Genomic DNA, 13,615 nt, shown 5'->3' with positions numbered 1-13,615 from the left:
TTTGCTGCATTACCTGCCCTCTTGAAGACTTCAGTAAGCAATCAAAGCAGAAGTTGACAAAATGCTGTCATCCTTCAGTTATCTGCACTAAAATTACACCAACTCAATTACAAAAATAAGACCTTAAACATCATAAATATTAAGTACTGCAAGAAAAAGGTTTGGTTTGAGCATAATTATATAGTTTTATTACCATTATTCAGTAAGTTAACTTAAAAAGATATTTAAAAGATTGCATCTTTTAAAAATGTTGTCAATAGACCTCCATCTGCTTAATGTCAGCGCAATTTAAAACTACTCACACCTACAGTTTTTATGGCATAAACACAAAATCTAGGGAATTTAATACCATGCATTCCAGAACCAGCAGCTCCTAACTAGCATTTAATGTTTAAAGTGTAGACAGACCAAACCAACATGAAAGCACAGGATCACACCCTATACAAGACTAACCTGTAGGCACCTCACCTGCTTCCCCTCTGGCAAGAGGGGAACCCAAGACACCGCTACTGCTGCAAGGTGACTGGAGCCTCAAACATTTTCCTGTATGAATAACATCTTCTAGTGAAGTTTGTTATGAAGATTATGATTCAGCAAGGATGCTTTACTGAAGGCAGCACACAGTCTGCTTCATCACAGGGACTCTTAAAACACAATTTTATAGGGCTGGAAGGAAGCACTTCATTTGCAGTGCAGGCTAAGGCTTACTTGCCTTAAAATATGCTTGGAGTGTGCTGAAAAACTATTTTTTCCATTTCAAGTGCTTCTGAGTGTAATTAACCTGGGACATGAGAAAAACAATTCTATTACCCTTTCTAAAGTGTTTTTCTCCTGTGGATAAACCGCTCCCACTTGATTTTTTTTTTTCTTTTTGCTTCATTTTAAATAGGGCACTTGTTGTAACACCACAGGGATTTGCTGATTAGTTCTCCATTTGTTTTCTTTTTACCTAGACAGCAATATTTAACTTGAACAACTTTTTTTGAAAATATGTTTATAACTATGGTTTTCCCCCAGTAAAAGAACAGAGACTAGTATTAAATACAGAGAGAAGATGAGTACTACCCTGTATAAAAACAACTACAGTTTATGAACCCAGAAGGCTAGGTAGATGAGATTTGTAAGTAAGTATCAGGAAACCACAGAGCTTGATAGTAATGGTAGAAAAGATATGTAACAGTAATCTATCATTTCATGATTATCTTCTCCAAATTGCCATCTACCTTTATATTTTTAAGTTCCTAACAAGGTTTGATTTACAAAGTTCATAACCCCTATACAGGGAAGTGGGAAGCACAGCGAAATAAATAATGGAACTAAGGTCAGTTTTCCTTATGCTCAGGAAACTAGCAGGGAAGAGCTTGTAGAAGGCAAATCTAATTGGAAGAAATTGGAACTCTGCTGAACTATCTGCTCCACAAATAAAAAGTACTAGAGGAACAAGCTCAAACTATGCCAGAGACGAAGCAAGATAGGAGGGATAGCAAATTACCAAACTTGATAAATCCTATGTTCTTCATTAATTTCACAAGAAAAAAAAAGCATACAGAAAACAGAAGGTGGGTGTATTGATGACCACTTCTGATTTGCTTAAACAGCTAAGACAAAACGACATGCAAGTAGAAAGAAATTTCTGGGTAATAAAAAAATGACATAATTAAGTATGTTCATAACTATAATTAAAAAAGCAGCTATTTATGAATAGAATTAACTCACTTAATTGTTGTGTAAAAGGGAAGAGATCACAGGCTAACTTAAGGGCAAAACAGATCAGAGAGTGTTCAGAGGTTTTGAAATCGGTTGGTCCTGATGAAATATACTCTAAGATACTTAAAAGAACTGTCTAAAGGAATTTCAGAACTGATGGTGGAACTCTTCTAGAATGGAAAATACACTAGAGGACTGGAAAATAGCATAGTGCTTATCTTTAGAAAGGGACAAAGGATGCATTGACTAGCCCTACCGGTTTAACTATGATACTTGGAAGAATTCTTAAGTAACAAAATAGGCTAATTATAAACATCTGGAAAGTAACAAATCAATGAACGACTTGAACCTGTCAAGTTCAAATCTGTCAGATCAATCCAATTTTTTTCCACAACAGATTAGCAAGCATTGTGAACAGGGGAGAAAAAGTAAGCACTACTTACCTTGACTTCAGCAAGGCTTTTAAAGCTACCTGATCATGATATTATATAAGCAAGCTAAGAAAGTGTGGTGTAGACAAACTTCAAGAAAGATGCAAAGTTGCTTTAATACCTAATTCTGAAATAATTTCTATGTCAGTATGGAAGGATACTGAAAGGGTTCAATGGGCCTGCCACCTAAGTGTTAGAAATTAACAGAGTCCGCTCTTCACACAGGAGAAGGAGGTATCTAAGTGTTAAGCAGTGGCAGAAAATCACTTCAGACTGAAAAAAAACCTCAAATGGAGTAAAGGCAGAAGTGCAAAGTGATTTTCACTCTTTGCTTTCAATCACAGAATCATAGAAATAATAGAAATGTGGTTAGAAGGGATCTCTGTAGGACACCAAGTCCAGTCTTGAGTCTGCTATCCACAATAGATCAGGTCAGCTTTGGTTTTGTCTAGATGAGAATTACTGTAGAATTTCATTGCATTTTATAACTTCACAGCCTTGCAGTCTAAACAGATGTATTTTTCCTGTGTTGATTTACACCCTGAGCAGCAAAGCAAGGAAGCAGCATCAAGGAACACTTTCACTCACACTTCCATCATCTATCAATTTCTATTACGAAAAAGAATCTTGTTCTGACAACTGAGCCAAATCATCTTAGTAATAAAGAGCAAATAAAAGAAAGCATTTAACTCTGGTTGCAAATAACTTAATTTTGGTCCTCCAAGTCTAAGAACCAGCATATGGTATTCAGTGCAGAAACAGTGAATGCTAAGTAAGGGACAAATTCTCACCAGTGTCAGTGGAATTATTTTCAAGTCAGACAAGTCAAATTTGTAACAGTCTCTGTAATAGATTTAAAACATGAACAATTTTTATGACTGGCTGTCTTTTTATTCAAGAAGATTTCTGAATTGGAAAACTGTATAGAAAATTAAAATTTGTCCTTCTCATTCCGATTTACATAGTCCAGCATTTTATCTACCTAATGATTGATGCAGTTTCCCTTAGATGTAATACTAAGATATTAACACACCTTATTTCCCTCAGGTTTTGTTTACCTGCAGAAATAAAGTCCTATTTAAATTGGAAAGCCCAACATTAAACCTTCACTAGGGAGCAACTAGGCATCTTTAACAACAGGTCTTATGTTATTCTTACCTACTTTAAGCTCTTAAAGTAATCAGAGATGGCTCTGAACCGACAGTTTTCCATTGGAAAAATGAAGCTTTGTTTGTTTCATAGCCTACTGCTAGCTCTCCCAGAAATTTACCTCTATCAAAATTATGCCGTAACAGGTGCAAAAGAGAATAGATGGAGAACTTTGGTGAATCCCACATCTGCTTTTTGAAAAAGGCAACAGAAGCAGCACAGAAGGAAGTAAGATGGATAATTGCTGGCTTGAACTACAATACATTTTACTTGTGGGCAAAGGGCCAGCTTACACGAGGCAGAATATGCAGGACCAACTTATTGGAATTCAGGGGTGGGCCTCCATTCTTGTCCGGAGACAGCTGTAAACCAGCAGCCCATAGCATCACAATCAGGCACCAAGTTTTGTCAAGGAATGCTGATATGTACAGAAACAGCTTCAGCAGCTTCAGCTGCACCCCTACCTAGCAAAATGACAGTCAATCTCCAATTCCAGATGACAAGAACTGGATAAAAACTTAAAACAAATGGTGACCTTTCAAAAGATTAATTTGTTTACCAACAAAATGTTCTACGTTTGTCATCTGAGATGGGGGTGACCTTCACATTCCCATTTCTAGGTTGAAAGGATGCTGACTATAGTCATCTGTTAAGTCAACTCCATCTCACCAATTATTTCCTTTTTATTTTTAGTGACAAGAAGATTTTATTAATTCACTGTGCTGCTTATTATGATTACATACCATAATACAAATGCAACAAGCTTATTTTAAATTACTACAGTGTAACATCGATTTGTTTAAGTCTCATTCTGCTACCACTGCCAAATTATGCTTTGACTGTAATTATAGCCACATGCATAGGTTTAAAACACAATCAGGTCTGGAGGACCAAAAGACCCGTTTTGCTTCTACAACTTACTCTAGTCACTTGAAATAAAAATAATTGCCCTGTTTTGCCTTACTTTTTAATTTTGGAAATGAATAGACTTTCAGTGATAAGCATGATGCAAATACTGAATAAAGAATGAATAACTGACGATATGATTAGAATGGTTGTGCTCAAATAAGTTAGCTTAAAAAAAAACAAAACACAAGAAACCCCCCCCACAACACAGAATCACTGCCATCACCATTAGAGCCACACTATATAAGATGCAACTCATAAAGGCTAGAAATCATCACCATATTAAATTCTACCTCATGAATAATTTAAAAGGTTCCTAAGTTTACAGTATAATATACATTTATAAGAAAACAAGGACCAAAAAGTGCCAGTATAATTCTATAAAAGAACAGCAGTCCTATGAAAATGAAAGGTATAGTTGTGAATCTTTTCTACATTGCAGCAGTATGTGAGAATTATTTTTGCTGCAATTCAGATTATTATTTGTATTGCTAGATACTCCATGGGAAGTATACATATTTAATAATTATCTCCTCATCATTTTTCATTTGTTATCCAGATATAGCCTGCAAAATAAAAGTGATGCCCAGTCTGCCCATGGTGTTTCAATCAGACTTACAGTCCTCATTTTAAAATAACTACAGAACTTTACAGAGGATGAAGCATTAGTGCTTATCAGACCCAAAAAGGTACAAAAGGGCAATAATTAATTGTTCTTCATTTCTATCATAAAATACAGCATCAGCAACTTAATAATACCAAAAGAGCAAGAAAAAAAATGACATTTTTCATGAAACAATGAGATCCTTACAAATAATTTTCCAAACTACTCAAATGGCAGGATAATAAAAAGTCTGTGTAGATTTCTGCTTGACCCATCTAGTCACCTCAAAACCAGTGTTTTTAATTTCATCACGTTTTTAAATGCTCAGGTCTCCTTGAAAACTCAGATGCTGACAACTCTTGGAAAAAACCTGAATGCAGTTAACCAAGCAATTAGTTTTTAATTTACTTCAATAAGAGTCCTTCTGCCACTGATTTTTTTTTGAGATAATCTTTGAACTTATGCACATATCTAGGGCATGTACATGGTATATGTGTGTGTGCCCGCAAGTGTGCGTACAAATATTGCCCTCTAATGGCTGATTAGTAAAAACAGGGTACATAGCATCTAACTTAACAGTTAAAGTAGCTACAAGAACTATTTTTTCAAAAGTAAAGACCATATAATTTTAGACCTGCAATGATACCGATTCTCATTCCTCTAAGTGCTAGTATAGATCACATTTAACAAAAATGCCTTAATTCACAATCTCAATAGTGGATTTTGCAAATCTAACTGCAAAAATTTTACCCCCAATGAAGCCAGAACATTTCAAAACAGAGATTGTGTCACGGGATTTGAAAACTTGTAAAATAATAAATTAGAGATAGGAAATACCTACTTGTTTTTTCAGCCTATCTCCCTGTCATAAATAGTTCCTTAGCAACTGTAAATATGTATCAGAGAGCTTGACTAATTTACACTAAATGTTTGTAATTTAAGTCAACATTAAGAAGTTTTCTCTGATCAGTATGTTTCAGTGAGAGTGGTAAAACACATGGCTCTCTGCAGTAGTACAATATTGCTCTCCGTGAGTGTTTTAGAGTGGTTCTAAAAAGCTATTAGCCATGATGCTTTTTTCTAATTAACTCTATATCACAGGGTTAGACAAATCACCTCTTAGTCTGGGCAACAGCTTCCAAAAATCATTTTTTATAAATGGCAGCTTGCAACTGTGCCATTCATAGATTCTGTTTATGTTGCTTAAAACCAAATATCCTAGAACATCACTCATAACACTGGGATTGCTGAATAATGCTTCTATTACATAAATTAAATTGTAGAAGAGCGTCCTTGTCTGAGACTATTGGGCATATACTTTCATGTAGATCACAATGCTGTGCTAAATTTGTAAACTTAATTGATCTTTGGAGGGATGCCTGTGCCTATTAAATTTTTTAAATGCGTACTTTGCAGAAAATGTCATCTTCATGCTCATTTGTTTAAAGACGAACAGCAATTGCAGAACAGAAATTTGGAAGAATCAAAATGTAATCTTGCACAATTATAACATTCACAGACCAGAGAGAAGAATAGAGAAGAGTGATTTGATGGCCACTAGTCAGGGTACTCTTAGAGTGTTGTGGAAGTGCTCAGTCTCAGCTTTGGTAGATAATTGCTTTGCACTAAGGGAAACAGCTTGACTAGATAAAAAAGAAAGGCTGTGCTTCAGAATACTTTGTAGCTTGACAGTGAGGACACACCTGGGATCTAGAAGACATAGAAATATCTTCATATGGAAAGGAAGGATCTGAATCTGTCCCTCACCTTTCAAACTAAGTGCTCCCAGCATGAAGATAAGAAGTAGAACTCAACATTCCTTCCCAAACAGTGTCAGAAATACAAGAGATGAGTGACAGCTAAATTTATGTAGTCACTCTAGGATTCTGATTCTCTTTCAGTATAACCTCTATTTTTTTGATTCCGTGACACTGATTTCTGGTCAGGGTCACCAATCACGTGGCAGGATTGCTTTTTCAAAAAAAGTCGATTAAAAAGAGCATCAAAACAAAGTACAAACATTTTTCACTTACTCCTAACAATCCCGTTATCATTTGAAAATGGAATGCATTCTTGTCTTTTTAAGAAATGGTCAGAGAATGAACAACTGAAAGGTCACTCTTGTCAGCAAAACTCTTTTTACTACTTCTTTGTTTGTTGGATCAGGTCCTAATAACTCCACAAGCTCCAGTTTGGTTATCTTCACTCCCTGATTTTACTGCAATTACTTACCACGCATATTTCCATGTTATACTTATGCGTTTGTGGATTGGGGTCTTGCGACCTAAACCTGTTATGCTACAGGGTTGTTTTCCCCAATATTATCACTCAAAACATTTTGATCATTACATATCAGTGTCAGAAAGTAGGAAATTATGAGGTACATTCACTTAAAATACATCTTTTATTTAGGTCTGATACATACTAACTTCAATAGTGAAAAGTAATGCATATAATAAGGCCATTAAATAAGTTACTTACAGGAGCAGATTTTTTCTTAGTTATAAGTGGCAGTCTGGTCTCATAGTCCTGTTGTTTTAGAACAGCTTTATTATCGATGTTCTCTGGGTCAAGCATAATTTTCATATCCATTTCCACCTGCTGCTGAAATATATAACAAGCATAGTCTTAAAATAACTGCACTAAAACAGAAGTGTTTATAAGCAGGCATTGGCTAACATTTGTAAATTTGCAAAATGATGATAATTCATGTTATTTGACTATCCACATAGAACTGGGCAAACAATGAATAAACACCTTTTGATTAGATAGAAAATATAGGAGGGCATACAACCATTATTCACATATATGCTTTTGCCAAGATTTGTTCCTATTAATTCTATTACAAGCTCTGACATTTTTGAATTTGTGTGCCTTTGAGTCAAATTTTGAGTGGAAAGGACAATCAGGTTTGACTCATTTGATTAACACAGGTCATTTGAGAATTCCATTTACCTGTATTACAACAAATGTTTTATATACACCATATCTATTGGGAGGGTATTACATGTGCGTTCTTCCCAGAGATGATAATAAGAATCCAATCTACCCTGGCCATCTTTGCCAGAGACTTTAATTCAGGAATCATTGACCTCATGGACCAGAACAGCTTCTTTGGATCAGTTATGGCCCATTGATTCAATGCAGATAGAGCACTTACTTATAAATGAGGAAATAAAAAATCCTTATAGTAATAAGAATTAAAACATAGCAGTTTCTTAATGTACTGTGTTATCTGCATGGAATGGATTCAAATATTTTGCTAATATAAATTCTGATTTAAATCCCAATGGAAACTTTAAAAGTTTCTTCTTGTTATAAGTATTACCTAAAGCACATACTTATTTATAAAAGCCAGAAGCAATGCCATATATCTTTACTAAAGTTTCTTAGGTTGAAAACATTTGGGTTCATCTTAATGCATGTGCTTTAGTTTACACCTGGATCTGTATCAAGTGTAGTAGTACCTCCCAACACTTTTATTGTAGTAACATTGCTAACTAGACTCTGCACCCAAGAGGGTTTATGCTGAATAACGAAGAATACTCAAATGACAGAAACTAATCTAACACCAGAGAAGTCAACAGAACTAAGGTAATTCAGAGAAGCTGGGAGCCTGGTGGTGTATATGCTTAATTCCCATTGCATGGATACAGGAATAGAAAAGCTCCTTTACATAGTATGATCCAAATAAACACATTTATACACAAGAATTCTACTGATACTTCCTTTGTATAAATGTAAAAATAAATTAATGACAATTCTATTTTTTCACAAGCAAAATATGCTATAAAAAGTTTAAAAATCATTAGATGTTTATTTGAACTATTAAACAATTGTATTACTTTATGAAAGCACTAAAAGTGCTTTAATTTATTTATCTGCACAATATATTCTCTTCTTTTGATAGTAATTATGAGCAGATGTATCAATGAGATGCTCATTTAGATTTGGGGTTGTAAGAATGAAAGTTATTATCCAAGCCAATTACTCTTTTACCCACATGGCTGCACAGAGAGGGAAAGTTCAATTTTCACCTCATCAGTGATTTTGTGGTATTTATTTTATTACTATAACACACCGCTGTACAGAAAGGAAACTGCTTATGTTATTAAACAAGAATTGGGGGGAAATTGAGTACCTTCTGAATTAAAATAGGAGATGATTCACAGTGCAGACTCCCTACTCAGACTGACAGTGAAATGATCAATGCTGGAGTGACAGACTCAATACAGGATAACAAGAACTGAAATGCTTAATAAATCAAAAAAACTGCTAAAAGTTACTTTGTCAGCTTAGATGTATGGCAAGTAACAATTCTACATTTGCAAGAGCTGGAGCAGATGGCATTGTGGGTCTCTTCCATCTATATCACCCATCTATCTATATCATCCAGTGTCTTAAATTTAAGCTATCTTGAACAATCTTGATGCAGAATAAGATGAAAGTAGCAGGGCAAATCATGCATTGTTACTAATATAATGCTCAATGAAAATGAGAATTGTGCTTAGTAATTGACATGGAGTATACTGGAGTATATTGAACAGGCCAATGTGCTTAGCACAGTTAAATGGTTCAAATCTTATTCTGCTTCAACACAAAATTCATTTCAGAGTGGAGGATATTTTTATCATGTAGTAAGCCAACAAATCTGACTCACTATGCTTTGCAGATGCCTGTGGTGCATGGTATCTAATACAGTCCAATTCCTTTATGAATGGACTACGTTGTATTCATCTTTGAAACAACCTGTATTACTGGTAACTAAACCCCTTTTCATGTCTAGCTATTTATGTTATTTGCATATTCCAGAATCCCCTAGAAACATCTTTTCATTTACATCTTTAATCCCATTAGCAATGAAAGAATATTAACTTCTACTGTGTATTCAGAATGTCACAGAAACTATCAACTTTTAGGGAAAAAACCCCAAACATACAAAAAAAAAAAACCACCCAAAGCTGAACAAGCATCAGTTAAGGATTTTTCAATTAAGTATGTTTTTTTTAGAAAACCAGTAATTTTAACTTATACACTTAGCAGTTATGGATAACAATGTCTCTTCAGCCATTGCTATACGGAAGCTTTGCAATTACTGCATGAGGAAGACACCTTTTTATGGTTCTCATGCTTTATTAGAACAAATCCAATTACAACACATAGTGTGTGGGGGGGAAGCGGGGGACAGCGCTCCAGTTTCCCCCGTAAGCCTGTTTTGCAGAATGGTACGCAGCTGCTGATATGACTCAGAAATACTGTATGTGTGAGCAAACAATAATTTTAAGCCTATTCTGACACCTGTGGGCAAGCTATTTCCCATATGACAAGTATTCTAGCAACGCATATGTGAAAATAGCATCTGTGCTTATTTGACTGCAACCTTGTTTTAGCCTAACTACTACAAACACTACTTATGCTCCATTCCTACACTTGCACAGCATACTATGGACTGCAAAGCACAAAAATACTACCGCGTGAATTACTAATTTCTCTTGGAACCCCTATGAATTGAAACATTGATTTCTTCAAGCCTATGTACCTGGAAATACTGTCTGCAAATGGAAAATGTTCAGTTCACTAATATTTCTTTTGAGTGGAAAGGAATTTTGAACACCAAAGTTAAAAAAAAAACCAAAACTGTTTATAGCTACAAGTAAGGAAAAGACAGGAAGTAAGGAATTGTAGGTGATAATTTCCCAGCTGGATTTCACAACTATTTAATAATAAAAAGCTTTTTATGTTGGCATGCCAGGCATGTAGAACAGCTGGTAAAACAGCACTGTTTGCCATTTTCTTTATAATGGGAAATTAGAGCTAGCTTGTGTGTCACTGGATATGCATTTCTAAGCAGATGCCATAGATATCAGAAATGAAAAGACAAAGGAAAAGTCAAGGCAGGACAGAGCATGTGCTGCACTGTAAATTAAGCTCATTGGTGCACATGAAGAGTTGAAAGACCACAGATAATAGTTTACAGAGCAGCTGAACTCTGATTTTTTTTTCCCACAATATAAGTGTATTCATATAGGACAGGGCTGGAATACAGTCTGAAAAAGTATCTGAGATCTCATTGCACTTTATGCTTTATCTCAAGAGTAAGCAATATTTTAACACTACTTTATACTGGGACTTCTTTTACAAAGCTAATCAGCAATATAATTGTTAGGCTGCTCATTCTGATTATACCATTTCAAGTAGCTTCAATCCCCAGCTTCTGGTAACAGTCTTCGTACTATAGAGAGCCTCTTAAGGCTTTTTCCCCACTCAAAGATCCCTTGAATTTAAACAGTAATAACGTAAAATTATGACAATGGGTATTTTTCATTTCAACAAATTACGTTCATTTGTTTTTAAATGGTTTGAGGAAACCACCTTGAAGGCGCCAGTCAAAATTCACAGCTTAGAATAAAAAAAGCAAAAATACTTCAGATACAAACATTTTAAGGTGGCTTTAAATGACCTTACAAGGATTTCATTTATTAAAAACAGCAAAAATTCAGACTTCAAGGATAAAAGCTACATTTATCAGAAGTGACTACCCTATACATGAACAGAAGTCTTTCCCACAATTTGCCATATCTTTTATGCAAAAAAACCCCAAAAACCACCACTTTCAGTCTCAGACAACACAAACATTTACACCTGTGCTCATGCTAGTCCAATATATAGTTCCACTTATTTTAAAGCATGTCACTTGCAGAATCTCCATTAAGCATGTGGTATTTGCAGGACTGGGACCTTAAAGCACAACCACCACCAGGTTTCAGGACTTTAACAATATCCATGTGGGGGCAGGAGTGTAGATAAAGATTGGAGGGCTTGTGGATGCTCCCATGATGATACTGAAATCCTTCCTAATCTAGATTTTATTCTGACTGTGAGGCTGGGAGAAGGCTCCTATCTCTCAGCCCACTCATTCTACTGAGAATTTTTTAACACTTTCAGTCTTAAATCATATATTATAAAAAGCTGAATCCATGGAGACAGAATATTAACATTATGGGATCAACTGGTAACCTACAAGACACCAGTTTACTCATTTAATGTGGTCTGTGGCAGAATAAGTAGTATGTTATTTCAGACCTGTGAACCTCGAGAAACACGTAGTGCTGATTTGCTGTACGCCTGGACAGTCATGGGCTCAACAGATACTCGTGGTAAAATAAGCTGTTTCTGAGAAGCACCAAAATGAAGGCCCCTGATTTAGAAAGAAACAAACAGTGAGGTTTAAAAAAATTACCTTGATTTTACCTATTAAACCCATACTGCTTCCATCTGGTTGAATCTGAAATACTATCTTTTTATTTAAATTAGTATTTCACAAAAAAAATAATCAAGGGAGATAGCGGAAGGTTGCTGTAGCTACTTAGAAGTGGGTTTTAAGTTTAAATCCAATACAACCAAAATAGCAAATGAACAAAATAATCTCATCTGGGCCAACACTCCTATTTGCTTTACAAGATTCTGATGCTACAATTTTTCTCTCACTGCTTGTATTTGTCTTTGCAATAAAACGGCTGTTTCACTTACCATTTAGGGTGCTCTTTTGAATGCACTTTATTATCAGCAGAAGAAATCATTAACACTTGTCTGTTTATGACATTTAAATAATTTTCAGCATGTTTCTGTTAAAGGGAAAAAATTATGTTAGAACGATTACAAAGATATGAGGGATATTAAATTATTTAGAATATTTAGAAATCCAGATCTTCACTTGACTGAAAAGTTAGATAGGTTTGTGCTCTTGTTGGACTGACTTTGGCTAATGGGCACAAGACCAGTTAGTTCTGATGACCCAAAAAAGGAAGCCATCATTCTGAACTGTAATGTTTGATGAATCCCATGATTTGCTAATCAGAAAGGGATCTTGCAACGTACTCTAAGTGAATTACTGACAGAGACCTCAAAAACTGAATTGTCTTCTGGATCTGCTCTATTTTACTTACTCTCAGCCCAAGTTCAGTTCTTTCAGTTGCTGTTTCAAGGACACTAATATCCACGGCTTCTACATTTCCTTTCAAGTTGATATTTTTCACTTTAACTTTGAGCTTGTGAAGGTCTTCTTGAACCTAAAAAACAAGTTATGACAAAAGTCATACCCATAACCAAAACCCACTGGATTACGTAGCAGGATTTAATCCAAATTAAATGCTTCCTAAATACAGGAAAAAATACACACAATCTTCCATACTTTTATAAATAAAGGAATACAAAGCCAATGCCTTCGAAGTCGTTGATTGTCGAAAACTCGAAAAGACTTGATTTTAAAACAAATCTCACAAAAAAAGGCAATAAACTTCAGGACTGAGGTCCTCAGCCAAGGAACATTTCCTTTGACATTTCAAACCTCTCTCTTGGCACAGATGGCTTAGCTATGCAGGAATCTCAAAAGCATTAACGAGGGACTGAAGAGCAGCGGCAGCCTCAGAGGAGATCACGTTAGCCCGCGACAAAAATGTGTATTTACGCAGCGTTAAGCAGAGAAGTTCGAGGGCCCAGGCCCCTCAGAACCCGCGGCAGCCGCTCCCGCCTCTCGCAGGGGCTGAGCCCCCCGGCCCTCAGCGGCGGCCCGCGCCACAGCTGCGGGGGAGGCGGCCTCCCCGGGGCAGGAGGGGCCCCGCGGCGATCGCCACCCCGGCTGCCGGGGCCGGCTCGGGCGCTGCCCGGACCCACCTGCGCGGCTCCCGCCTCCAGCCCCGGCCCCGCGAAGCCGGCCATGGCGGCTGCCGCCCTCGCCCCTAGCAACGGGACGCGCTGGCCGGACCGCACCATCCGCCTCGCCGCGGGGGGACGGCCACACCAAGCGGGGGCCGAGCCC

At 36.5% G+C, this 13,615-nt stretch overlaps 1 protein-coding gene across 1 annotated transcript in view; it reads right to left on the bottom strand.

Annotated features, from left to right (window-relative positions):
* IQCH (IQ motif containing H) overlaps positions 1–13,574 on the bottom strand; it is a 71,558-nt gene extending 57,984 nt beyond the window's left edge. Inside the window, exons 1-5 of the mRNA XM_080396943.1 lie at positions 13,471–13,574; positions 12,744–12,866; positions 12,328–12,422; positions 11,881–11,995; positions 7,279–7,401 (exon numbers count right to left, since the gene is read on the bottom strand). Of these exons, the coding sequence (XP_080253069.1) occupies positions 7,279–7,401; positions 11,881–11,995; positions 12,328–12,422; positions 12,744–12,866; positions 13,471–13,569 (555 nt within the window). The 5' untranslated portion in view covers positions 13,570–13,574. The remainder of the gene's footprint in view (positions 1–7,278; positions 7,402–11,880; positions 11,996–12,327; positions 12,423–12,743; positions 12,867–13,470) is intronic.
* Between the last annotated feature and the right edge of the window lie 41 nt (positions 13,575–13,615).

This window comes from Falco punctatus (assembly GCF_963210335.1).
Source record: "Falco punctatus genome assembly, chromosome: 7".
Taxonomy (NCBI): Eukaryota; Metazoa; Chordata; class Aves; order Falconiformes; family Falconidae; genus Falco; species Falco punctatus.
This window is presented reverse-complemented; position numbering and strand designations above follow the sequence as displayed.